General features: G+C 47.7%; 2 protein-coding genes and 1 long non-coding RNA gene across 12 annotated transcripts in view; all 3 read right to left on the reverse strand.

The window, feature by feature from the left end:
• LOC310767883 overlaps positions 1 to 27,441 on the reverse strand; it is a 936,392-nt gene that overhangs the window by 450,129 nt on the left and 458,822 nt on the right. The gene's annotated exons all lie outside the window — the stretch shown is intronic.
• On the reverse strand, positions 862 to 13,393 carry CCDC28B (coiled-coil domain containing 28B). 7 transcript variants are annotated; one of them, XM_083625383.1, is made up of 8 exons: positions 13,060 to 13,156; positions 11,266 to 11,405; positions 9,112 to 9,426; positions 8,791 to 9,026; positions 6,975 to 7,147; positions 6,547 to 6,701; positions 4,878 to 4,900; positions 862 to 4,564 (listed from the first exon to the last, which is right to left on the reverse strand). In XM_083625383.1, the coding sequence occupies exons 4-8, from the start codon at positions 8,949 to 8,951 to the stop codon at positions 4,510 to 4,512; spliced, it is 567 nt and encodes a 188-aa protein (XP_083481509.1). In that variant the 5' UTR covers positions 8,952 to 9,026; positions 9,112 to 9,426; positions 11,266 to 11,405; positions 13,060 to 13,156; the 3' UTR covers positions 862 to 4,509. The 7 variants fall into 7 exon arrangements, with proteins under 7 accessions (XP_083481509.1, XP_083481507.1, XP_083481512.1 ...); XM_083625381.1 differs by lacking the exon at positions 9,112 to 9,426 and having other exon boundaries at positions 11,057 to 11,405; positions 13,060 to 13,393; XM_083625386.1 differs by lacking the exon at positions 11,266 to 11,405 and having other exon boundaries at positions 12,923 to 13,076.
• On the reverse strand, positions 14,748 to 27,030 carry TXLNA (taxilin alpha). 4 transcript variants are annotated; one of them, XM_083625218.1, is made up of 11 exons: positions 26,445 to 27,030; positions 24,663 to 24,910; positions 23,594 to 23,920; positions 22,955 to 23,046; positions 21,185 to 21,355; positions 20,397 to 20,591; positions 19,239 to 19,358; positions 18,876 to 18,950; positions 18,347 to 18,439; positions 18,056 to 18,151; positions 14,748 to 17,035 (listed from the first exon to the last, which is right to left on the reverse strand). In XM_083625218.1, the coding sequence occupies exons 2-11, from the start codon at positions 24,874 to 24,876 to the stop codon at positions 16,691 to 16,693; spliced, it is 1,728 nt and encodes a 575-aa protein (XP_083481344.1). In that variant the 5' UTR covers positions 24,877 to 24,910; positions 26,445 to 27,030; the 3' UTR covers positions 14,748 to 16,690. The 4 variants fall into 4 exon arrangements, with proteins under 4 accessions (XP_083481344.1, XP_083481345.1, XP_083481347.1 ...); XM_083625219.1 differs by having other exon boundaries at positions 20,397 to 20,587; positions 21,181 to 21,355; positions 26,445 to 26,628; XM_083625221.1 differs by having other exon boundaries at positions 26,375 to 26,627.

Here is a 27,441-nt window from a genome sequence, read left to right on the forward strand (position 1 = left end):
CCCCTGGGTTGCTTATTTGTCAAAGCAAGCTCTGTAGACCCTGGCAGGACTAAGTACTACAGTCCCAAACAGCCGTGTGATGCAGAGCAGATTGTCTCTTGAAGAATATTCTGTGAATATTCACAGAACCTGGTGCTCCATAACCATCTCCCTGCATCGGGCATTGCTGTCCAGCCAGGTAGGAAATGTGGCTGCTACCTCTGATGATCATGAATGGTTTGTATTCTGCAATTCAGTACAAGAACAGAAAAAAATGCAGATAGTGATACAAGGGGCAGAATCCAGATTCTCCAGAATCTTAACTTTTCTCAGGGGGAAAAGCATAGCCATAAACCTTGCAAAGGATGTGGGTAAATCTGACCACAGCAGGCCCACTTGTGCACAGCATCTTGCTTGTACCCACAGAAAGTAGCATTGGGGCAGAAGTGATGGTTTGGTACTAGGCAGAGGACACTCCTCTGGAGTACTGGGTGCATAAGTCTGAGATAATCCAAGCTTTTTGTGGGATTGCTGGGAGCCTACTTTGTTTCATACACTACGTACCTCAGCCTTTCCCAATATTATTGCCTTTCTATCTGTTTATTTTCTTCCCCTGCCTTCTAAATTGGTGGGGGTAGGGCAATCATGATTAGGAATCTGGAGGGGGGGTCAGGTATTTTGACTATCCTAATTAAACCCTACCGCCCACTTGGCTACAGGATGTGATTTGGACTCCAGAAGTCTGGAAACCGAGTTGTGATACCATTTGCAGCATAAAGCACATCAGCAGCGACTGGGTGCTGCTAAATTGCAGTGTTGCCAAGTTAGATGTCAAAACCAAAGACACAAAATAAACTTACCTACCAAATATACACACAAAACTTTTGTCCTATAGAAAGTTTAATAACTATTTATGAGCTGGTTTTACAAAAATTGGACTCCACCCCCTTCCACGATGAACGTTTCATGTGTTAACAAGCACAACAACATTAAAAAAAATAAAAACCACATTCATTTGTTCAGTAGACTACAATTTTCACAAAGGTTTAGAAGAGCTTGGGAGGGAAAGAGAACACAAGGAAGCGGGCTAGTAATACAAATTAAAGTTTGATTTTAAGTGCAGCTTTTGGAGGATACACACTACCAAGTCTTTGCCAAATCCGTGCCCTTCAGATGCTTTTGGATACAACTCCAGACGTAGCCAAAAACAACTAGAGGGCATCATGTTGGTGAAGGCTGCACTAACCCCTGCCTTCAGCAGTCCTATGAACTAACAAAGAATTCTTCTATGGGACTTCAACTTACTAAGCACTCAATCCATATCCTTACACCATCAGACAGTTACCAAACAAACACTAACTGGGCCACGCGAGAGCCTCTCCAAGCCTCAAGGGACGGGCAGTGCACTACAGGTCCAGCTATCCAAATGGCTCTGGCAGTGACTCCGTGTTCAAGGCTAAGGGTGATCAGGAGAAGGAGGCAGTTGGGAGCACTTGCAGCAGCACCAGAACTGGGGAAAGTGGAACTGAGGGTCAGAAAAATCCCAAGAAATATGGTCCTCGAGATTCCTGCCCCTGATACTCCTCAGCTCTAATTTCTCCTGCAGGAAGGCAGAGGTGGCTCCCATATGCATTAATCCGCATGGAGAATCTGGATGTTGATCTGGAGTTAGCTAGGCCTGCGGAGCCATCAGCTGCAGCAAACGCCAGCAGGCAGTAGAGCAGCTGTCATGGGCTAAAGCGGACGACAAGATCAATTCTGCCACATTGCGCAGGCCGCTTGGAACTTTCTGCTGACCCTCAGGGACCATCATGAGGTGCCCAGGCAACCTGATGAGGTCGTCACAGGAAACATCCCATCAGCATAAATAAGATACTAAAAAGCGCATTGAGAACAACAGCCACAGTGCCTCAGCAAATGTGGAATCAATAACATGATTGACAACGGAGTGTCAAAGTGACCTGAGCAAAGGGGTGCTGGAAAAGGAAGGGGCTCACAGATTACGGGCACCCAGAATCTACATCTTATATGGGCTTGCCAAGCAAGTAATGAAACTGATAGAAAAGGTAGAAAACACAATCTTTCTGGTATATAAAAGGTGTTCAGAGAATCTCTCTCTTTCTACCTGCCTGCTTGGGGTCTAACTCTTTTTTTACATCCTCTCACCCAGCTAAAGGCCACAGGATCCTAGCCCACAGCTATTGATGGTTAAGTATTTTATTCCAAAATGCTACATGTGCCATCAAACTTAGAAATTCATTTTCACAACTAGATGGCTCCAAGTCAGGAGGCTAAATTTTCTGGAAACCTAGGTTTGCTCGGCACAACAAAGCCACTTAAAAGAAAAAGAAAAAACAAGCTTTCTGCAGTCAAGAAAACAATGCACTAAAAAGTGTGAGATAAACGACTGATTAAAAGGAAGGCATAACACCATCACACAAGCAATTCAATCACAATGAATGTCCATTGTCGTATAACGTCCCTGAAAACAAATCAGAATGTTTGCTCAATAAAAACCAGACACCGTATCACCTCCACATAAACATTGTGTAGACAAATCAGGATGAATGCTCAGTGTAGAGGCCATCTGGAGATGATATCCATATTAAGTTCTAATGGTACTATACTGCAATATTACATTTCTTCAAATGCCACATCTATATGAAGAGAATAATATACCTTGAATGAAGCAAATGAATAATATACCTTCATTTCATGTATAATCTTGAGTCTTTTATCACTGGTTATGCATTACTGTCTCACTAGGTTCTGATCGAGCAAATGTGAACCCTAATTAGATTCCCCAAGTTGTTAACACTGGGAAAATTTTGCATCTCCGTTTTGTTGCCTTGGAACAACCGCCAGAGCCCTGCATGTGATGTAGGGGTAACCTAGCATAGTCTTGGATTAGGCCTGTCTGGGGATTCCTAGGGCTGCGTTGTGGTTGAGAAATGAGGGACAAGCCCCAGGGAAGAGAAAGGAGGTAGCCCAGGAATAGTATTTCTACATCTATAGCAAACCAGCTGTTTGTGTGCAGTTGCAAGGGGCAGCTACTTCCTGAATAGAGAGAGTGCAGAAGTTCACCTGGCAGCATGTGAAGGGCTGTGGAGGCAGGAAACTTCCCCTCCTCAAGTGACAGTGGTTCCCTGAACTGTTCCACAACCTGTCCTTCAAATCTGGTATCGGGGAACTGGGTCCTCCTTTTCATGGCAGAAATGAAACATGCAGACCAAGGATTGGATGATCCCAATGATGAGGATAATAAAAATAGTAACACTTAACATCTGTATAGCACCTTCACATGTACTCTCTCTAGCTGTAAAGCTTAGCAACAGCTCTGTAAGATATTATCATACCCCATATTGCAGAGGGGGGTACTGAAGCTGAGAGAAAGTGACTAAGGACAACTAGTCAGTTTGTGGCAGAGGCAAGATTCAAACTGGACACTTCTTGATTCATAGTCAGTCTCTTAAGCCACTACACTACACCCGCTCTCTACAAATAGGCCTGGGGGATAAATTTGGGTCTGGCTTGCATTTTAATGCAGAACTCCATAAGTTGTGCTTATTAAACAATGTGTAAATAAAAATACAGCTATTCTTCAAAATTCACACTCCTCTGAAGTCTAACACAGTTCTCCAACCAAATAATGTTTTTAAAATGTGTATGTTAGGGGAAAGTGTGCATAAAATGCATACATTAAGGAAAATAACATACAAAAAAAATGCATTCGGGGAAATTGCTTGCAGAAATGTGGTTAAAGAAAACTCTGTATAATTAGGAGGAATTCAACTGAAATTCTGATAAATTTGACCTTCCCTAGTCATAAGACCACTTTCCTCCTCCAGGGGCAGTTTCCTGTTAAACAGTTGGCATTTTAAAAAATGTTGATGGGGCACCAAACAAACAGTCATGAAATTGAGCATTCATGCTATGCTGAAAAAAAATATTAAAACTGGAGGCAGACAACTCTTGGCAGAAGCAGCAAGACTGATGGAATACATCACCATTCAATTTGCTGGCCTTGTGCCTGTCAAACTGTGTGTGTACACACATGGCATGTGTGCAAACTGGTCTGGAGCTGTAGGAGGGGAAAAACAGCAGATCCTGGTTCTAAGGACTGTCTGCAGGCAGCCAAGCCCTAGAACCTGCATCACTCTGTGTTGGCACAGGACATTTTGCCAGTCAAAGCCAAGCATCCCTTGCCACATCCCCCAGGGCCCTGCAGTGGAGCTCTCTGTTTGCCCTCTGTCGGTCGTGGGGCGCAGGAGTCTCCGCCGGAGGCTGGCTTCCATGCTGCATCTGCAGTGTGTCCCCAGTGCAGTGAGGCCCAGGAGTCGCATCCTTTTCCACCAGGCTCCATCTAACTTATCCTTTCCGTGTACAGTCCAGAAGTAGTTCTGCGCGAGGGTCTTCTTTGCTCGGCTCCGCAACTGCTTCTTTGCTTCCCTTGTTTTTCTTTTTGAGGCTTCTTAATGAAAACAGTCAAGAGAAAAACCAGGCAGCCTCCTCCTCCTCCTCCTCCTTGTTCTAGACTGTGGACGCATCCTCCAAGTCAGGGTTTTCTGCCAGGTGGAGCTTTTGTCTGAGGTGTCTTATTAAGGAAACATGGAAGGCAGCTAAGCTATGATGCCCGCCTTCTGCTCTGCAGACATACCTTTTCACTCTGATGCTGCTTCTCTTGGGGAGAGAGAAGAGGAGGGAGCCAGGGGGAATCTCCTATTTAAAAAAGGAGTAGCTGGACTATTCAACCTTGCCTATCTGCCACAGGTGGATAGACTACTTCCTCCCTGTACCCCACCCAGCTTCCCACCCTTCACCCCCACCATTGCCTCTGCCCCCAGTCCGCCTGGGAAATGGCTTGGGGATTCGCACACTGGGCACCATAAGGAGGATACATGGAGTTGCTGAGTTCTTCCAGCTGCAAAAGCAAAAGAGAGTCAGCCACAAATAAACACAAGGAGCTCTTAAGAAGGACTTCTGCAGTGGAAATAAACTAGGGCCACACTAAGCAAGGTGATGGAGCGCTGTGATAGGATCATCCCCCTCTTTAGATTTTGACAAATAGCAGCTTCTGGGAGAAGGCAGTGATAAGCATCAGGGGTGCAGATGCTGAGTGAGTGTGTATGGTGGTGTTTTTAACACATACACGCACAAAACCCTATGTTTCAGATAAAGATGCCTCTGTTAAGGGAGAAGCCAGAGGGATCTCCCACTGCCACCTCTGTGGCTGCCACTTGCCAATATTTAAAGAGAGGGGATATCCAATATGTCATATTCCCTTATTTAGCCTGCAGGTACTTTAAAATTGGATCAAGTTTAAGAAAGTTAATTTGTTTCCTAAAGTCCCATAGATATTGCAATAACATGGAGAAAGCTCTATTGCAGGGTTTTGGAACTAGATCTGGCTTGAACCCTTACCTCCTCCATAGGCTGGATGAACCCTTACCTCCCCCATAGGCCAAGCTTGATAGGCAGGCCAGTCAATCACCCGACATCACATCAATGTCAGGGATCCAGTTTTTGACGATCAGCTCACTGGTGGGGCTCGCAGAGTGCTGCTCACAGAACACTGCAAGTCCTGATGATCAGCTGATCACCAGTACCTGCAAACCATTTCTGTATCAGCCACACCTTTACCTGCCCAACACCTGATCAGCTATAGGGCTTGGCCAAAACCACCAGACTGGCCATAAATATTGGAGGAGCACAGAGCAAGGTCTCCTCCAGCAGGCAGATGAGTGTAAATTTGCCAGTAAGTAAAAGATTGATAGGGACGCGGGTGGCGCTGTGCGTTAAACCACAGAGCCTAGGACTTGCCAATCAGAAGGTTGGTGGTTTGAATCCCCGCAACAGGGTGAGCTCCCATTGCTCGGTCTCTGCTCCTGCCAACCTAGCAGTTCAAAAGCACGTCAAAGTGCAAGTAGATAAATAGGTACCACTCCAGCGGGAAGGTAAACGGCGTTTCTGATCACTGCTCTGGTTCACCAGAAGCGGCTTAGTCATGCTGGCCACATGACCCGGAAGCTGTACGCCGGTTCCCTCGGCCAATAAAGCAAGATGAGCACCACAACCCCAAAGTCGGTCACGACTGGACCTAATGGTCAGGGGTCCCTTTACCTTTAAAAGATTGTTACCTATCACCTGCAAATGCACCCTACACATGGACCAAGTAGTTGGGATGTCATGGATGCTCATAAACCTCTCAGGGGCAGAGGCAATTATATTTTAAGTATGCTGGGTTTCCATAACAAAGGCATATGCACCCAAACATGTCTTGTGCTGGACAACATTTGTGACTTGGGCTACATACACACTATATATTGTAAAGGACATCCCCCCAACTCAAAGAATTCTAGGCACTATGGTTTACCTCTCACAGTCTAACAATTCCCAGCAACCTTTAAACTACATTGCCCAGAATTCTTTGAGGGAAAGTGTGTGCTTTGGATGTGTTTCAAAGTGTATGCAGCCTGAGCTCTTCAGTTCTGGGTTGAACAAGGAGGTTGGAGAGGGCAAGAGATTCTCAGCCAGAAAAGAGATTCCAGGATTCCTCACAGCACTCACATTTGTTAGCAGCTGATCCAGGTTCCTGTCGGCCACCGTCTTCTTCTGGTCCTCGGCAAGTTCCTCCACGTAGACGTCCAGGCTGAAATGCAGGCGAGCCAACTTCTCCTGCATCTCCCGAACGTGCTCCAGCTGCTCAAAGGAACATTCCTTCCCTGCGTTAGTTGAGAAAAAGAACACCAGCATTATTCCATGGAGCTTCTAGGAGATGCCACCCCCATTTCCCCTGCAGGGAGGACCAGTTAGCTAGGTGAGGCTGAGAGAGTTTAATTCAGCTAATTGCACTTGCTAAGCAAAGATTCGAATTCAGGCCTTGCCGTTCCCCATCCAGCACCCTGCATATTACAACACACCGCCCAGAAACAGATATTTCTGAGATGTTTTTCTCCCTCGGAACTCAAGGGCCGAGAAATAACCGAAGCGCTTACCAAAAGCCTGCAGCTTTCCCGAATGGAAGTCATTCAAGAGGTTCAGGAGGCCCCCCTCCATCTCATACACATCCGAGACGTCGGTCAGGAACGAGTGCTGCAGAGGGGTCCCCACAGCTGCTGTGGCAGCGCTGCCTCCGGGCTGGGGAGCTCGGGGCTTCTCCTTGTTTGCTCTGCATCAGACAACAGCAATAAGAAAAGGTGATGGGCGGGGTGGGAAAGGGCAGGAAGTCCGTCTTCCTTCCTCAGAGCACAAAGGAAGCCAGAGACGGCCTCCAAGATTGTCCTCAGCATCATTTCCACTTTCCTTGCCAAGGAGTCAGGGCTCTGCCAACGCAATGGCCAGTTGGGCATGCAGGGGTGGAAACATGCCAAAATCTCTCCTTCGAGGGCAGCCTCATCTCCTCCTATGGAAGTTGTGGGGGAGAGCTGAGGGATTGCCCACCCCAAATTATTAACAGGGAGGCATTGGGTTGATTTTTTTCCAGGGAAGGACAGAAAGTTGGACAGCTAACTGGATAGGAGCAGAGCCTTTTTCTTGTATGCGGACTTCTTTTCAGCAGCTGGCCTCCCCTTAAATGCTGCTAGAAATTGTGCTATATCATCACCCCGGCCACTGGACATTGATCTGCTTACCCACAACTTTAAAGCAAAAGTTCTCAGCCCAGAACTTTCAGCTCAAGAGACATATTCCTTCCAACTCCCTCCCACCTCCCACACACCAGGCCACAAGACCTGGACTAGGAAGTCAAATCCTTTTGCTTTGTTTACTGGATAAAGAAATGCCATTGACTCAAGGCCACAGCCTAGATTCCACCCAGGCACCCATCTGGCTTGCTCTAGCAAAGGTCTCCTTTCATTTCAGTGAGGCCTGCTCCAGAGGACATTGCTCACAGCACTCAATCGTGTCCATCTTCCCTCCTGCCACCCTTAAGGGCAGCCCCAAACTGGAAGCCTGGGTCCCCTTTGCCTTGGGTTATAATTTGGGGAGAGGTGTCATTTCAAAGGGAAAAGAGGTGGGCTCTCGCTAAGGGGAATGGACCTTAGGTAAGCTGTCGCCAACCTGGTTGGAGCTGGTGGGAGTTGTAGTCCCAAGCATCTGAAGGCTGCCTTAAGGCACTGTGGGGTGGAGCAAGGACCGCTTGTGACTTTAGCAAGGCATAACCAAGACACTGTAATTCTTCATACATTGACTCCCTGTTTTTGACTGTGCCCTGTTTGCTACTGCAAGGAGATGCTGAGATAATTTTATTCAAAAGCAGGGTTGCCAAGTTTTTCATTTTCAATAATGTTTCCAGGGGCTAAGTGCCTCTAAGCATGTGCCGAGTGCCCTCCTTTTGTGAAGGCAGACAGCTTTTTTAAAAAGCAGACCTATTAATTTTCTCTTACTTTAAAAAATTATACCCTGCTCTCCCCCTACGGAAAAAGTCAATCAAAGCAGCTTAGAGATGTAAAAAAGCAACAATGATGCAACCATTTAAATGCAAATCATCAAACTCAAAGCAGTAGCAAAAAACAAGAAAAGGGTGCCTCTGGGCAATGGCAAAATGCCTTTCTCTGATGGAAAGCAGCTTGGTTTAAAAAAATAAATAAATCAGCATAAGGTTAAAATGTCCTTAAGCATGCATGGAGTGTCCAATTCCGAACAGTCCTATTTAAAGGTAGGAACACAACATAAGCATTAAAACACCTCCTCCCCAGTTTCACATCTTTCTGCTTGGCGGTGGCTAGACGGATGAAATTCTAGCCAGCTGGGCTCTGGGTTCAAATCCCTCCCAGAGGAAACCATGCAGCTCTGCCCCAACCTTTGGCTGACCTCTTGAACTTGGCTCTTTGCTTTGGTGAAGGGAGATGAGGCATCCCCAGGGAGAAAGAGGTGCTCTTGCTAGAAGGGACTGGCAGCTTGCGGAGAGCACTGGCGGGAACTGGCTGAGCTAGGTGGGCTTTGGGACTTTTCTTCTTCTTCTTCTCCTCCATCCCGGAAGCACCAGGTCTCTCTTAATCACACACCGGAAACCGCTCAGGGGAACCGAGAATGAAGCTAAAGATAAGCTAGAAAGAGATAGCAACAGCATATTGGTGGCTTTCAGTCATGAACGTAACTAGATGGATCCTCCAGTGCTCCAAGGCAGTCTACTTCTGAACATCAGGTGCTGGGACAAACAACACGGCAGTGGCCAGTCCCAACATGCTCTGCAGGGGAGCTTCCATAGAAACACAGGAAGCTGCCTTATACCAAGTCAATTCCTTGGTCCATCCAGCTCAGTAGTGCCTGCACTTACTGGCAGCAGCTCTCCAGGGTTTCCGGCAGGGGCCTCTCCCAGCCCTACCTGGGGATGCGATAGGGCATTGAACCTGGGACTTTCGGCAGGCAAAGCTGATTCTCTGCCACTGAGCTATGGCTCTTGCGCCTTCCAAAGGAATCTGGCTGGCCTTCAGTGAAAATAAAAGGCTGGAAAAGATATTCTTTATTATTATTTTAAAGAACCATTTCTTCATCAGAAAATTGTAGGGTGTACAAAAGTTTTAATAAAACTCCTCACACAGCTTGCAAATATTTTTTATAACCCCAACAGTAAACAAGACGATAAGAGACATATAAATATGTCTTCCTATATACATAGATATGTAAGCCTGTCATTGCACAGCACCCATTGAAGGATTCATCACAATCCTGGATTTGCAGGAAGTTGTGGTGGGGTAGGGGAGGAAAAGAGAAGGCAGGCTGTACAACAACAGTGGCAACAGCAAGGGAGTGAGAAGGGAGGCACACTGAGAGGGGAAGCAGTTTTGTCAGGTGTTGCAAGGCCAGGGAGCGTTCTGAAGACAGCAGCCCATTCTGTAACCAGGACAAGAAATAGACTTCCAGCACTTCCAGACTTCCTCTTCCTCACTTCCCATCTCCAACCCTTTGAATCAGAGGTGGGGAACTGGATCTAGCAAACAACAGCAAAGGTTTGAATAAAGAACCTTCCATACAATGAAATCACTGAGAGCTCCTCATCCTCTCTCTCACACAAAAGAGTCAGGTGAGGAATAGAAGGAGAAGTTTGAGTATAGAGAGAAGGGAGAAACACAGTAGGGAAATAGTAGTTTTAAACAGCAGCACAGGTCTGAATAAAGCAGGGGTGGAATGAAGCAGAGCAGGGGATGGTTATTTTAAATAGTGGCAGAGGTTTGAATAGAGTGAGTCAAGGTGACATTAAGAGGGGTGAAGCAGCAGATTAGAAAAAGGTTTGAATACAGCAAGGAGGTGGGAAGGCTCTGTTGTGTTAGCTGCTACGATGCACCCACTTCTGCTACTTCTCCTTATTAAAACAGCTTCATTTTTTAAAATAACAACCCCCAGTGTCTCTCCATCTCTGCTTCACTTGAGCCTCTGTCATCGTTAAAACCACATTTTTCTACCTCCGTGTCTCCAGCCCTGCTTTACTCAGATTTCTGCTGTTGTTTGAGTACAGTGAGAACTGTGTAAGTACAACATGAGAACACTTTCTGACTGTTGCTATTTTCAGGTAGGATTCAGTCACACACTGGCAAATCCAGGTTGCACAGGTTTTTTTTAATGTTCAAGCACATCAGTTTTGATTCTTTCCCCCCCCCCCTCCTCCACAGAAAAGATTGTTTTGGTGATAAGAAAAGTGATGGGGAAAATGAACAGGAAGATTTTGGGATAACATTTGCTCAATGCAAGATTGTACAACCTTCCCACAAACAAATCAAGGTGATTGCTCAGTAAGTCTGGATGCGGCCTAAGTCTCTACTGTCCTCCCCTTCAAAAGGACATCGTGCATGGGTTGTATTACCCCTGGAGTTTCTCATTACTTGGAGACAATAATATGAGAAAATGAGGTGCTGGGTGTTTTTGGTTCAGTGGAGATACCTAAGTACCCTTCTTAGAGTCATAGAATTGTAGAGTTGGAAGGGACGCAAGGGTCATCTAGTCCAACCCCTTGCAATGCAGGAATCTCAGTTAAAGCATCCATGACAGAGCACTATCCAATCTCTGCTTTAAAAACCACCAAGGAAGGAGAGTCCACAGCCTCCCGAGGGAGGCTGTTTGACTGTCAAACAGCTCTTACCATCACAAAGTTATTCCTGATGTTTAGTCAGAAGCTCCTTTCTTGTAACTTGAATACATTGGTTTGGGTCTGTTATGTTATGTATATTTCAGGGTCCTATCCTCTGGACAAGGTGAAAACAAGCATGCTCCATCTTCCATGTGACAGCCCTTCAGATATTTGAAATGGCTATTATATATCCTCTCATACTCCTTTTATCCAGGCTAAACATTCCTCAACAGTTCCTTCTAAGACTCGATTTCCAGACCGCTAATCATCCTGGCTGCCCTCCTCCGCACACATTCCAACTTGTCAATATCCTCCTTAAAACTGTGGTGCCCAGAACTGGACACAGTATCCCAGGTGTGGTCTGACCAAGGCAGAATAAAGTGGTATTATTACTTCCCTTGACCTGGACACTACTGTTGATGCAGCCTAGAATAACACTGGCCTTCTTCACCACACTACCAGAATATACAACCCAGAAAATGGCATCGCTGATCAGCGTTGGGGCTACGGAGAGACAGCTTCAGTCCCCACCCAGCTACAAAGCTCACCAGGTGGTGTTGGGAAGATGTCTTGCTTGCTTAGGCTAACTTAGCTCTCAGGGTTTGTTTTGAGAATAAAATGAAGATGCATGGGAGTAGCCAGGAGGGGCAGGGGGCAGCTGCTCCCCCCAATCAATCAAAATCAATACAAATCAATACAAATCTGAGGTTCTGTCCTCCTCACAGAAGCCTGCCCCCCAAAAAAAATAATCCTGGCTATGCCCATGTGAGGGTGGGGTAAGTATTTTACACCCCTTAGCTCTCCGTATAGTAAAAGCTATGGTTTTCCCAGTAGTGATGTATGGTAGTGAGAGCTGGACCATAAAGAAGGCTGATCGCCGAAGAATTGATGCTTTTGAATTATGGTGCTGGAGGAGACCCATGGACTGCAAGAAGATCAAACCGATCCATTCTGAAGGAAATCAGCCCTGAGTGCTCACTGGAAGGACAGATCCTGAAGCTGAGGCTCCAATACTTTGGCTACCTCATGAGAAGAGAAGACTGCCTGGAAAAGACCCTGATGTTGGGAAAGATGGAGGGCACAAGGAGAAGGGGACGACAGAGGACGAGATGGTTGGACAGTGTTCTCGAAGCTACCAGCATGAATTTGACTAAACTGCGGGAGGCAGTGGAAGACAGAAGTGCCTGGCGTGCTTTGGTCCATGGGGTCACGAAGAGTCGGACACGACTAAACGACTAAACAACAAAAAGCTCTGTGTAAGAAAACTAAGGTAGAATTTAAATTGATTCCATAAATAAATGTGTTAATATTGCAGAAGGGACATCTTGAGAAGGGGCGGTAATCCTTCCTCCGCCCAGTTCTCCAAAGCTGACTGCTCCCTGGTGTTCCAGCCCTTGCTCTGTTATGGCACATGGTCCCATCAGGGGCACCTCTTGATTTATCAGATGTCGGTCGGTGCGGGGGGGGGGAGTGATGGGTACAAGGGCTCCTTCTCTAGCAGTAGCTGCTGGGGTTGTCAACTGCTTGGGTGAGGAGGACTGGTTCTCCCGCTATGAGAAATGCCCTGTGCATCTCATTTAGGTAACAGCACTAAACGCTGAATTGCTAATTTGAACCCTCCCTGGCTCATCGACCTTCTATTTTCGCTCTTGCATCACATAAGGAGCTCACATAAATAGATCGATAAACAAAACCGTGCAGAGGAGGCGGCGATGATGCAGCGCCTTAACAAACAGCCCTGTCTGGCTTCTAAGAAGAGGTCGCTGCCCGAGAAAAGAGGTCCGGGGCGAGAGAAGAAAAGGTCTCGCTCTCCGCCGGCAATCTTAAAAGGCCGGTTAATCCCACCCACCGCCATCTGCCAGCAACAAAAGATGCCACCGCCAATGTTCCGATTTGGAACGCTGATTTCTCGCTCCGCGTTCCAAACCAGAACGTTCTCCTCGCCGAGGTTCCACGCCCCCCCCGCCCCCACTTCGCACCGCATGGGGTGGAGGACGCGCTGCGGAGACACTGACCTCTGCGGCGGAGACGGGCCACGGGGGACGCTCCCGCGGCGGCTGCTCTTGCTGCTGCGCGCCAGAGAAGCGCCGAGCGCGCGCGTGAGCGCGCGCACTCCCTCTCGGAGAGGCGGTGGCCAGGCAGGCCCCTCCGCAAAGGGGCTTGTGGAAACGGCGGCTCGATGCTCAGGGTCCGCTCCGCTTCGGGTCGGCTGCAGCTGGTTTCCCCGGGCTGGGGCGGAGGGAGGCTTGGTGGCCAGAATGACATGCCCTCTCACTGGATCCGACGCTGCTACTGCCTTCGTGGACAGCAGCCGCTGCTCCACCGCTCAGATCCGGGCCCTTGGAAAACTAGCTTGCTCCCCACCCGCGCTCCGACCGACCCAGCCCATTGCAAACGCCCGAATTCTTAAACCCGTTTTGGAGGATAGAGTTCAGTAGCCCAAGAGCACGTCGAAGGGAAAAGGTCTCTGGGCGTGGACAGAAGGCATCGGATTCCACCTAGGTAGGCCTTCCTCTGCCCATCTTCCCCTCCCTGACCCCACAGCTTCCATTCACCCCAAGTAGTACATTAGACTTCTTCCCTCCCTTCACGCCCAGGAAAGCTTGACCTGGTACATTTCTCCAGGGTAGAAGCAGGACTTTTATAAAGAAAGGAGAGGTGGAGCCCCCTCCCTTGAAAAATGTAAATTAGAAGTTTAACTGCTTGCCTCAAGCAGAAGCTTTAAGCTTGACATGATGGCCTGCAGAACCTCCCCAGGATATTCTCCCAGTGGGGGTGGATCTGTGTTTGGTCATATTCATAGCCTAAGGCTTTGGGGCAGGGTACACAGCTACAATTCCTTTATCACAAGTGTTGCTGAAGGAGTACAATACTTGAAAGCACCCTATCCCCCCTACCCCCCAAAAAAAGCCAAATAGGGGCTAGGATGCCTCATGGCAGAGTTGTATGACTAGAGATATGGGTGCTGCTACACCCATGCTCCAGATTTTGTTGGACCCGACTCCTGGCCAATGGTCAGAATCAGAAGGGTGTCAGGTTACCACACGTTCCAGTCGGATCCACACCAGTTCATTCAAAATTACATGGTTTCAACAAAGCATTGGGAAGAATTTGCCATGCTAACAGCATAATATATTCAATCCTGGAACAGTGGCGGACACTCTTTTTGGTTAAGAGGTTTTAAACAGAAGCTGGGTGGCCCACACAAGGCTGCTGTAACAGTACATTGGATGGTCTTTGAGGTCCCTCACGGCTCCATGGTTTCCTTTTTTAAAATGTAGCTAGAGTTCCACTTAAATTATAATACAAATTAGGAAGACCCCTTGTAACTTCAGTCTTCAGTAATCTAGACCAATAAAAAAAATCTGAGTTGTCTTCTTGAACTGGGACCTGAAAGTTTGGTGTTAATGCTTAAGAAGTCTAACACTCCCTCTAAAGCACTACATTGGTTTTATTTCTGAATCCTAACCAAAAAATGATTTTGAAGCTAAGCAAGTGAAAAATATTTCCCAGACCCATTTTCACTGCTTACAGTACACATGAAAGTGATACAAAAACTGTCCCAAGCCCCTTGAAAAGGGCCAAAATACCCTTTTTAGCGAATTGGGATGGACGTCTGGAAATTGATGCTGTGTGCCAAGCTCAATAGCCTGCCTCAATATCCATGATGGTAGCGGAGAAAAAAAGGAGCACAGACATGCAGTCAAGTTTATGTTCATTTGTATTGGATACAAAGATATATATATAACAGATCTAGATATTGCCTGTACCACTGCATTAAAAAAAATTGGAAGGTTTTCTTGAAACATCTCAGTGTTCAGTTCTGTCCCGCTCAAAGAGTAAAGTTCTATCTCCCATTTACATTCATCAGCTTTTGGCCAAGCCCTGCAAAGTACAAGGAAAAGGATGGGAGGCAGCCCATTCATAGCATGGACTTCCTCTTCCCACCCCAGCCCCCCATGCACCCTTGAAATTGCTCAAGGGTTGAGGGACCCTCCAGAGCAGATTGGGCATACGTGGGGAGAGGGGCTGTGACAAAGGTGAAGTCCTGCCATATCTGCTGGTGCGATGCTGGATGTCACCCAAAGCTTTGATGAAATCACTACCTCCAGTAGGAGAAACAAGGAAGCAAAACAGCTCTGCAAGAAATCTGCCAACCTGGGTGAGAAGTCAGATCGTACAAAATGCATTGCTAATACTGTTTCCTAAAGCCCAGCTTCCTTTAACACAAGAGTGTTTGAAGTCTATAGGGCTGGGCCTGAATGGTGCCTGCCCACAGCTGTTCCCAAACACCAACACTCAACAGCTGAAAACATAACTAACTGAGGAATAGGCAGCTCAGCAAGACAGGAATTACAATAAAGGCTAATAATGGTCCCAGTGAGGAGGGATGCAGAGTTTTAAAAGCAAAGGCAGCAGCTACTAAAACGCAAAGAAGTCTGTAGTTGGGTTTTAAGCCCAAGAAGCAGCAGAAATTGAAATCACAAACAGAAAAAGCCTCTATGCGTTTAAACTAGCCATGGCAGCACTGAGGACTAAATAGGAAACCTCTTTTTTACTGACATGGAGCTGTGTAGACAAGGTGGCCCAAGGAAAAGTGCTGTTAAGATAAGGAAATAGGAGTCCGGTCACAGAGGACAATCTCCAGGCAGCTCCTGATGTGTGTTAAATTTGTTTCTAGTTACTGGGCTTTGCTGCCTGGGAGGTTAGGGTTTGTCTCCCTGAGCCTCTGGGACTGTGAAGGACGTTTAGTACCAAAGTATCCCAAAGAGGAGTATATAACACATGCGGGGGATTCACTCCCCCTGCCCGCCCCACCCCCACCCCCAGAGCATTCCCCACACGCAACCATGTGCACGGGTGCTCATCATGTGCAAAACACTTAAGGAAGGAAAACCTTTGGATTAAATCTTTAATACATACACTTGTGCGTGTATAAGCATAGAGGCAACGGTGAAGTCGTAAGGCTGTTGAAACATAGATTCTGGAAGTAGCAAAGTCCCAGAGAGGATGCTCCCCACCCACCCTCTCCTCAAACCAACAGGGCTCTCAGTCTCTTGTCCCCGTGAAGCAAAGTCACATCTACTTTATTCTCCGCTTTCCTGGGGGAATCTACATGCTAAAAATAACCTACTAGATAGCAAACTCCTGAGTCTCCTGTTCTGGTTTTAAGCCGCTGGGTCTGGTCAATATATGAGAAAAATAAACAAATCCTCCAAGGGGCCTCCTGATGCCAACCTCCTAAATTTGCATTCATGGCATAGCACCCACAGTGAGATGTAGCAGCCGAACTGAATTTGGGGGAGGGGAATAGGGTTATGGTTGGCAAGATTCCCCCACGCCCATACTTCAGAAGGTATTTTGGTGAAACTGCCACACACTTAGAGATGTTCACACAACACACAAGGATGTGGTTCAATCTAGTTCCTAGGCCTATATATATAAAAAGTGGGAGTTGCCCTGCACATCATATCGTGTAATATATAGTGAGATAATTTTTATAAAGCGAAAAAGAAAAGAAAAACGCCTTCAGACTTAAACTGGAACCCCTTAAGTGCCTGGGAGGTGGGGGACTGAGCTTTGTCACCCCAGGCCTGGGGCCCAGTCTCTGGAGAGGTATGCCCGCCTCTCCCCCTTCCTCCATCTTTACTCAAGAGAGACAGCAGCTTCACCCATCTTTTCCCGAGCAGGGGCTCCTCCTATGCTTGGCTCCCCAAACCTCTCGGCTGGTCCCGTGCAGCACACCGCCTGTGCCAGGGCAAGGCACTCCTCCACGGTGGTGCCCTGAGGTGCCAGCTCCTCTGAGCTGCCTTGGGATGGGTCCTTTGGTGGTCCCTGGAGGTCCGTGCTGGCAGCGGGAGGCACAAGGGCACACAGGTCCTGCACCTTCTTGTTCAGGTCATTGCGCTCTGTCTGCAGGGCCCGGCAGAGCTTCTCCAGGCGCTGGATTTTCACTTGGAGCCCTTCCAGTTCTTTGTCCCGGAGAGTTTTCTGCAAGGGGGAAACAAAATCAAATTCAGGGCCAGCTTCTGCCTGCTTGCCAAGGTACAGAAGAGATCATGAAAAGGGACAAAAATAAGTTGCTTAAATTCAGCTGCTAAGACGTCAGGAAAGCTGCTTGTTCATTAAGATGGGAAATGTCCTTAACCAGCTTACAGGCCAGCTCTGGACCAGAGACTAACTAACCCTCAGCCACACCCTCCCCTCCTTGTACCACTGGGCGTAGAAGCCCCACAGCAAGGAGTGCAATGTGTGCTCTGGAAGAAGAAACTTCCAAGTACAAGGACAGGGAAGTGCATATACCTGCTTCTTTCCACTCCACTCCAGCTCATTGTGGCATCGAGGTTGGCCTGGAGCTTCTAGTCCCAGCCAGCAATGAAGAACAAAAACAAGGGCACCATTCCTGGGTTGTCTTTCTGTCAACTGGCCAGCGCCCAACTGCAAAGCCAGGACTGAGCGCCAGGCAAAGAGCAAGAACAAAAACTCAAAGGTTTGTTGAAAGGAATCCTGACTCAAGAGCACGGAATGCCAAGAGCAAAACTAAGGAAGTGAGAGAGCAAGAGAGGTTTCTTCTAATGGAGAGGATTTGTGATTTCACCAAAATGCCTCCCCCCCCCCCAAAAGAGTGGCACACTCTTTGAGGAGGAGGATGCTTCCAAGGACTGAAAAACTACGCATAGGCCATCAACAGGTCGAGACTTCAGCAAAAGGTTGCTCAGAGTTTCCAAGCTCATCTCTAAAACTACAGAGGCACCAGCATCTTGTACTGGATCTGCCAATATTTATTATTCTCTCCTGAGTGCAGAGTCTGGGGGGAAATGAACATAATCTTCCAGAAAATCTGATTTTTTGAACACTATTTAGATCCTTGAAGATTTCAAAGATTTGAAGGGGTGGGCACAGTTTCAATCCCTCATAGGAATTTCTGGGGCCTGTCTGGCTATGCATTTGACCCTGAAGCTCTTGTTTCCCCTAGAGAAGTCAATGTGGGTAAGGCAGCGGCAACGTTACCTCTTCTGCCATTTCCAAAAGGGCCTTGTTGCTGCTTTCCCAGCGGGATCTGTACATTGTGGTCTCTTTCTCCAGCTTCTTAATCTTCTTTGTCATCTATGGGGTTGCAGCAAGGAAGGAAAAAACAGTGTAAGTCACGTCGGTCCTGGGACGCCAGCAGAGAAACAGTTCAGGGGCTGTCCTCCCCTCCCAAGGCAGCAGTTCAAAGTTAAGCGTTGTTCAATAGGAGTGACAATTTAAGTCAGAGCCTCTCCTCCCACAGCACATGAAAGCAGCATAAACATACAGTACCTTCTCCATTTCTTGCTTGAAGGTTGTGAACACTTCACTGCTTTTGGATAGTGTATTCTGAAATTCCTCAAACTTTGCTGTGTAGAGGGCCAGCTGGAAAAAAGGAGGAGGGAAGGAGAAGAGTTAGCGTCTACAACTCTTTCTTTAGATCAGGGCTGAGTAAGAGAAAGGGAAGTGCTCTCTCTCTCTCTCACACACACACACATGCATAGGCACACATTCTTCAAGCACCATTTACTGAAAACACTGCAAGTGCAGAGGTGGGGTAGGAAGAGGGAGCTACTCAGGACTCAGCTGGGAACTCAAACGAAACCATCTTAAGTGCCTAACAACATTCCAACCCAATTTAGGTTTGGAGGAAGCAACTGTTCCTTTAGCCATGCCCCTGTCGTGACCAACTGATCCTGCCAGCAAGTCGCAAGAAGGAAAATTGTTTTCTCATTCTAAGAAAGTGGATTTTGTATAGAAAATGTGAACTATAGCAAGGGAGGGGGGGGCAGAGAGAGAAGAGTGCCACCCACGCACACACCTGCTCCTTGAGATGCGTTTCCTGTTGCTTCATCAACTCGCACATCCTCTGGGACTCCACGGCTTCCTTCAATAGCTGTGCAAGAGAGAAGGAACAGGGGGAAGGTAATGGAGTAAGAGAAATTAACTCCCCACCACCACCACCACTGCAGGAGAACAGCGCCCTTCAGCCTGGAACTTCCCTCCACTCCATGTTTAGAGGATCAATTAAGAGGCAAGCAGGGCCTGATGTAGCTTTGAGGAATATCAAAGAATCCAGGAAGAGGGGAAAGGACTCCCTAGCTTGGACGCAGCTCTCTTAAGAGATGCTCAGCTGCGGCAGCCAGACTGGAGCTTCTCCTTGGACCATTTGAGCAAGACTCACAAAGTCTTTCTCCCGCTGATGCCTGTCCTCAGCCTCCTTCAGCATCTCCTGGGCCTGCTGGAGCTTGGCATCCACCAGCTGCTGCTGCAGGTCCTTGTGTTTAAAGACCTTGTCGATGTGCTGCCAATGGAAAGACAAAACAGGCTGTCAGTCAGCAGCAGCCGCTTCTGGCAAATGCAAGAGCAGAAAGTCACAGGCACAATACCAAGACACAAATATCACTTTTATTTTCACAAGTCACATAAGCCAAAGGAAAGCAATCGCTCATAGGGAGGTTGCCTCTGGCATACCAGAAAAAAGCTGCAATGTTTTGGGGTTTTTTTGAAAGTGAAAGCATTTTAATTTGGGAGCCTGCATAGGACAGGTCAGTTTAAAGCCAGAGTGCAGACTCTGGTATCAAAACAGTGCTTCTTCAGTTGCCAACTGGCCACTTGCTACAACGAGTATAGGAAACTGTCTAATACAAAGTCAGACCCTTGGGCCATCTAGCTGAACATTCTGTATTCCAGCCTTCCCAATCCTGGTGCCTTCAGATGCTTTGGATTACAAGTCCCATCAGCCCCAGCCAGCACACTTATGCGACTGACGTAAAAAACCAGAGACCCCAAATGCATATTTTTGATTTTAGAAATGTTTCAATAATTGCATTTAACCTTTGGCTAGAATGCATCCATGAATGATTCCTGTGTGCATGCATTTTATGACTCCTAGTAGCTGCATTCCTTTCCTATCTGACCCTGAAAGTGGCATAAACGGTCACTCAGGGTGTTTTGCTGTGTCTGTTTTGAGTTAGCACTAGAGTGAAATCCGGCACCTCCTTGAAAGGTTCCAAGGAACAGATAGGGACAGGAATGTCAACAACTCTGTCAAAGGCCTGGTTGCTAAGGAAACAGTGATAAAGTGGGACATTTGCAATATAAACTCTGGGTCCCTAACTGGATCGGCTGAAGCTTGCTGTAATTCCCTCGGTTCTGTGTTTTATTTAAAAGCTGTTCCCTCACTTGGGTAACAAACAGGTGGTGTAGAACTAAATTCTTATCATAAGACTAAGGTTGCAGAGATTTGGGGATACTTCTCCTCCCTACCTTCCTAACATTCCAGTCGTCCCTCACCCCCCAGTCACAATGCACACCCCACCGCTCACTGTGGGCTGCACACCTCCTCTCGCAACTCATACTGCTCAATGAGTTTCTTCAGTCTCTCGGCTAGCTCCATATTCTCCTGGCGTAGCTTGGAGTTGCGCTCGTTGTGCTGCTCCATCTGCAGCTGGATATCGTTGAGGGTCACCTGAAAGTGGGATGTCACCTCCTTACGCTTCTCTTCTTCCTCCCGGGCTCTTTGGACACCTTCTTCCTAGATAGACAGGTTGGAAAGAACAAGTGAAAGTCAGGGGGCAGAAGAAGGGCGAGAATGAGGACTCCTGCAGGCAGAAGGCTCTCCGGGTGGGGATACCTGGCACCCCCCTTAAAGGGTTTCTGTTCAGTGGCAGCGATGGAAAAGGGAATGGCTGCAAGTCACAGTAGGCAGAGCTTAGCTAAAAATGGACTGGCTCGCTGGAGAAAAGCAATTATTTATCATCCCTTATTGGAAAACACCTGCTGAAATCCAGTTCAGAAGCTGTTATCTTCTTCCTTCTTCCCCCATCCTGCCCCCCCCAACCAATTTGTCTACAAAGTCACAGACTGGGGGCTCCACTGTGATCATTTAAAATCAGCCAAGAGGGCAACCTAAGACATCCAGTATAACAAGCCAGGAGCTGCCCCCACAACAATGTTATCTCCCTTCTTAGGCTGAACTACGCTGCTTGGATAGGCTTTCTTTTGACCCCAAAGGTGCAGCAGCGTCACACAGGTCTCTGGAGGAGAGGCCTGCACAGACACTGGTACAGCACCCAGGGCTTTGATGGGGGTGGGGGAGAGGCTACCTACAGGTTGGGCCTCACTTGCCTTGAGGGTGCGGTTGTGCCTCTGGAGCTCCCGGCACAGGCTCTCCAGCTTGCTGCGGGCTAAGATGGCCTTGCTGTGCTCGCTCCGTAGATGATCCTTCTCCTGCACCAACTGGGTCTGCTTCTTCTGAAGGATTTTCATTTGCTTCTGAGAGTTTCTGTGCTCCTCCAGCTGGCAGGACAAAGAGAAGCAGACCAGGACAGGCATAAGTAATGGTATCCACATAGCAGTAAAATGAGTGTTCCCAAACATATGAGCAATAAGGACGGAGAGGGGAGAAGAGGGAAAACTAATACTGAAGCAACATGGTGGAGGGATGCATCATCCTGGGTGGCCCTTCTGTGCTAGAAATACAGCACTCTTTTTCTGGCTAGGCTAAAGGCCAATGAATTTGGATAGGCAGATCCCTGAGCCACAAGAGAGATCAGCCACCCAAGTCCCAATCTTCCCTGGATGCAACTCTAATTGTTGAGACTCTCATGTATTCTACCTCTGCAGTCCTTTTCAGTTATTATAAAATCTTAAGAATGCAAGCAGCACAATGCAGTGTTGGGCATCAAGATCTGAAGGGGGTTTGTGCCACTTAGGCAAACAGACTCGTAAGCCCCCTTCAGACCTTACTGTTCAAAGCTGAGGCTGTCCTGCATTTCATCATGAGGAAGCTTCTGTCAAATTCACATAACGATGTTAAATAGTGTCCAGATCAAGGAAAGTTAATAGTACCACTTTATTCTGACTTGGTCTGACCCCACCTGGAGCACTGTGTCCAGTTCTGGACCCTGCAGTTTAACAAGGATATTGAGTAGGAAGCATCGCATTGCAGATATTTTGCCATAGATTGGACATTGCAAAGACTATGAAACTCCAAAGAAGGTCAGTTGAGATTGTCTAAATTGATTGTCAGTGGATTGATATGCATTACACCTGACACTGTGGGTTTGATGAACACACTGGGGCAGAGATGAACCTGAACAATAACCCCCTATTACTACCAGGGGTAAGAGATAACTGCCACTGGAAGCTATTAGCAGAAGTACTCATGGTCAGTGAACAACGTGAGCATCCTAAAACTGGAGCCACTTGTGCCTAAAGTGTTTTATGTATTTCACAGGTCTAAGGCAGCTCTCTTAACCCCTTAACTGGTAAATCTTCTGGTAAAGCCTCCTTTACCAGTGGTTTGGGAAGGCCTACTCTACAACTCCTCCCCACCCATCCTTCCAGTACTGGCAGCAACCTGGCAATAAGCACACTGCTGCCTGCGGTTTAGTTTGGGATTCCCAAGAGGCAAGGCACTGCTAGAAGCCTGTTGAGCACTTCTGCTTGGCCATAAAGGTTTCTGAAAGAGTCTCCAAGTACAAAAGGAGGGTGCGCTCTGCTGCCTGGGTGTTTTGCATTCCTCATCATAGACAAACTACTTTATCTATGGTCCCTATGAAAAACTCCCAAGTCCCTTGAAGACAAAGTTTGCCCCTTATGAAGGGCCAGGCGGTTAAGTGGGATTTGGATATGGCACCCACGTCCCCAACATTTAACCTACACTTGCACCAAACTATAATAGCATATGTCTTGGCTTTAGCAGACAAGTTGGGTGATGGAGTCCCACTTGTTCTGAACCTGTTATGACCCACAACAAACCATACAAGTTTCAAAGCAAAGCATGTACACCCTGCCCCTGGCATCTGGTTTCCTCAGAAATAAGCCCTCTCCTGTTGCCTCCTGCACCAATACCCCACTCAAGCATCCCTCCCTCTCACTTTGCCAGACACTGACCAGTTCAGCATACTTCTTGCAGAGGGCTGTCAGTTTCTCCTCAGATGTGCTGAGAGTGTTGAGGGTCTGCATTAACAACGTGATCTCCTTGCCTGGAACACAAAGGATAATATAGACACATCTTCAGATCACAATGAAAAGAACTAGGGGGTGAAGAGTAGGAGTCTGAGACCAAAAAAATCTAAGGATCTAGAAACCTGTAGACTGTGGAAATTACTACCAGTTTTCTATAAGCTTGTAGATCAGGGTGGGGAGGCAGGATGTGGACTGGTCTCTGCTATACGCTTTCCTGCCTGCCTCACTGCTCTTTAACAAAGGGCATTTTCCAGAGAGCAGCCAGCTCACATTTTATTTTTTCAGTCATCATAATGTGAAAAATCTCTGCCTTAAGCACTCTACAATCTCAACTTAGGCAGTCCAGAATGTCTATAACAGAAAGAAGTTGAGTCAATACCAGCCACAACAGCCCTGGCATGTCTATTCCAACATCAGAGCACAGCAGGCAGAGAGACCAGAGGCCCATGAAGAGATTGCAATAGTAAGTGATTACTCTTTAGCAAGGGCAACTGCGTTTAGGATTAGGACATAAACTGAGGATGGGACAGCAGAGCAGAGCACTATCAGGAAGGAACCACCTACCAAGCCCCTTAGCTTTCTTTTTTTCTTGGGCTCGTTTCTGATCCCGCTCGCTGCCTTCATCACTGGTTCCTCTGGGTCCCTCTTTCTCTCCATTCATCTCAGGGCAACTCTGTTCCTGCTCGCCATTCCTTGGGGACTCACTCAGGCACTTTTCTGCCTCATCCATCTCTACAGGTTCACTCTGCCCATTGTCATCTCCTGGTCCTTCCTGGTTTGTATCCAGGCAATATGTGTTCAGAATGTCCTCTAGTTGTCTGCTTAGCTCTTCAGAGACATCACAGCTAACCGGTTGGTGGGGCTGGGATACAGCCTCATCCACCAAAAGTGCTGCAAAAGGAATAAATGAACAACACTATTTAACATTAATACGCAAGATATTAAATGTGTGAACATGTGCAAACTGGGGAGAAGGATTTTACTAACTAAATAATATCAAATGTTATTGTGTTTCAGATCATTTTGCAAAGTTTATAGAGTCTACCAGAATAGCATACAATATTTCAAAATATTCTGCTCTTAATGTACTAGACATTTTACTAACAGCACAGAAGAAATGAGCTGTTTTTTTCCTGTAAAATAAGGCCTGGAAACTGATAGCAGAAAATTGACATAAAAACTAACTTCCTGGGTAAGGTTCAAGCAGTTAACAAATAAGCACTTTACATAAACCACTGCATATATTGCACAGAAAATATATAAAAGTCTCTTTTTTGCACTTCTTAGCCATGTAGACACTAGAGTTTAGTAAATAAGGGGCTGGGGATAAAGGTGGTACATTAGGATTACAGCACGGGGGAGGAGGGGAAGAGATGAGACCAACGCTTCCTGGAAGAGAGCATGGTATGGCCTCAGGTGTGTTTTGGCTTTAGAGTTCTCAGTCAATGAAATGATGGGCATTGTGAGATTTAAGAAAGTATGCAATATAAGCAACAATCCTTTTTAGCGGTGGTGGTGCAAAGACAAAGGAAATAAATGTTTAATGCCATTAGCAGCTTACGGCTGAAGAAAAATGTAAAGGGATATAAAAACTAACGTTTGAAAGGGCAACGGGCCTCATGATAACACATACCCTCTTTCTTACTCTGCTCCTCACTCATTGGGTTTTCAACATTTCCGTCAACCAAAGAGTTCAAGCTGCACATCTCAGGCTGGTGTGGACATTCACAGCTTTCTGTAGTCACTATGGGAGCCTCAGCTAAGTCTTCCAACCCCAGCACACTACTCATTTTGGAAGGGCTGGCAGGTAGAAGGACAGCTTTGCTTTCCCCATCTTGGCTCTTCATTGTAAGTCACCTTCCAAGCCACTTCCAACAGCGTCTAGTAAAAGAAAAAGGTGGCCCTCTGTTTAGCATTAAGTTCAGAGGATGACTGGCAATTTCAATGGAAATCAAAAGTCATTACTAGATAAGAAAACACCACATTCAAGAGAAAGGATAGTTGCTGGTGCAGTCATTGAAATCATGTATCATTCATTACAGCTTGGGACAATTTGTATGGTCAGCATAGCGGAGAGCTTTGCTCTCATAGGTTTAAAAACACCCCTGATTTATCTTCCTGCCCTGGCCACACCCATCCCCATCAGAAACAAGGTAAGAGAGGCCTGTTAAAAGCTAACATGTGAACCCTATCAGTTGAGGGAACCTCAAACTCCTAGCCCATTCCCATTATACCCCTCTCCTATGCAAAAAAATATGTGGCACATTTCCACACAGTCCCAGAGAACATTGCCAGTCCCTTACAAGAAAACAAAATGCCCTCAGATGTTCTCTCATGAACCCCAAGTGACTTACCTCTCTGTCTTACCAGCCAAGCCCCACTCCAGGGCTGGCCCACCCATGAGGCAAGTTGGGGCAGCCACCTCAGGCGGCAGGGTCTACAGGGACAGCAGATCCAGTCCCCAAGGAATGCATTGCTGCCCCCTCCCCAATGTTGCCTCTGCAGTGGCCTCTTGGTGAATAGGAGGCACTGCTGGTCTCCTCCCACTCGTTCCGATGTAGAACTTTATTCCTTTCCACCCTGACACCCGCTTGTTCCTGATGCAGATCTTCACACACCTCTTGTGGGCAGCTTTGTGCCATTTTGTGGTTTGTCTCTGGTGCCAAACTGTCTTGGGCCAGCCCTTCCCTGCTCCCACTACAACTGCTTAGGACATGAGCAACTCATGGGACCCCTCCTTCCCTTAGCTCAACACCACCTATGATTTTTATTCCCTCAGCCCTAACACCTTTTTTATTACATGAGTTGGGAACTCAGGCCCCAGATGCTCCCTGCTTGGCTCCAAATGTTCGCCTGTTCACCTCCCACACCAAGCCCTGGCAACTATACCCCAAAGGGCCCTCTCAAGAAAACAGCACTACTGTTTCTCCCTCATCCATGCACACAGCTCAGCAGTCTACTGACCTCAGCCCCCCGTTTCTTTGCCACTCAGTCAAACACCCCAAATACCCGGCGTGGGTTTTACTGCTTTTACCAGCCCATGGCTGCTGCCGCAAGTTTCCTTTTATGTATTTTGAGTTGCTGCTGTGTTTTCCTTTGCAACTTTGCGGGGCGGGGAAAGAAGGCCTTATGGAAACCCACAGGCCTCTTCCTCCTGCCACTCAGTCCCAGCCCCGCTCCTCATACAGTCTGCCTACCTTTCCAGCCAGTCCCAGCCTCCGTCCTGGCCCACCCGGGACTCCTCCCGCCCCCCAGCCTCAACTTGCCGACCCCACTACGCATGCTCCCCCGGGGGAAGGGCGCTACCGCGGCCCTCCCTGCTCGCCACACGACCACGTCACTCACTCAGAGTTGTCGTCACCCTTAGTGCTCTGACGTCACGGCCCAGAGGTATGACGCGTCCTACCAAACTCACCGCCCAGCACCCACGGGGCTGCTCTGCTCGCTTTTGCTTTTTCACTTTTGCTGCTCCGCCGCCACTCTCTTCTTAACGAGTCGCCGCCGCCAGCGCTCCCTCCCGGTTCCAGTCTGGATTTAGCGGTTCCAAAAAGCTCGAGAACGCAGCTCCGGCCCCGGGTCTCAGAATTGCGCATGCGCCGCCAGCCGCCGCCAGCCAATCAGCGGGAGCGGCCGGGAGAAGCATGCTGGGAAACTTCGAAGGGGTGAGAAAAAAGCGGCAAGCGAGGCGGGAGCCTGGGCTGCACTACAGCTCCCGGCATGCATCACTCCGGGGGAACGGGGCGGGGTAAGAGGCATCCTCGTTAAAACTACAACTCCCAGCATCCTCTCGAATGCGGTCTCGGGCTTCTTGCTGGAGAACAAATCCCGGCTATTTCCACGCACCCACCCCAAGCAAGGAAGGTGGCAAAGGGAAAGGGATCTTACCCAATGGCAGGGCGGCGGCTCGCAAGGGAGAGCTTTCATAATTAACATTTACACTGACCCTTAAAATGCTAAAAGGGCTTCAGATGCGCTATCTGGTTGTACTTAGAAGCGTGGAAACTTCCCATCAAAAGGACAATCTCTCTCTCCACACACCTCAAATTCTCTCACACCTCTGACCGGAAGAGCCTCCCTCAGTAGCTGGGAACAAGAACAGCAGGGAGGAAGTTCCCCCTCCCAAGCACATTATAGTGGCACCACCCTCTCCCTTGGTGACCCATGTGGGCTCTAAGGTGGATTCCTGCAAAGGCCAGCTTCCAGGCATCAGATCACTCCATGTTCCTCTTGCGTCCCCCAGCAGCTCAGCCTGTGGTCACAGGATGACAACAGACCGGTACAAATTCAGAGAGATGAGGATGTCGTTAAGTAGCAAGAGAAGGTCACCACCAGTTCCGTTAACAAGCCAGCCTCTTCCCATCTGCCACTTCACAGCAGCCACAACAACATTAGGTCAAAATAAAAGAATGGAA

This window comes from Podarcis filfolensis (genome assembly GCF_964270895.1).
Source record: "Podarcis filfolensis genome assembly, chromosome: 8".
In the NCBI taxonomy this organism is placed as follows: Eukaryota; Metazoa; Chordata; class Lepidosauria; order Squamata; family Lacertidae; genus Podarcis; species Podarcis filfolensis.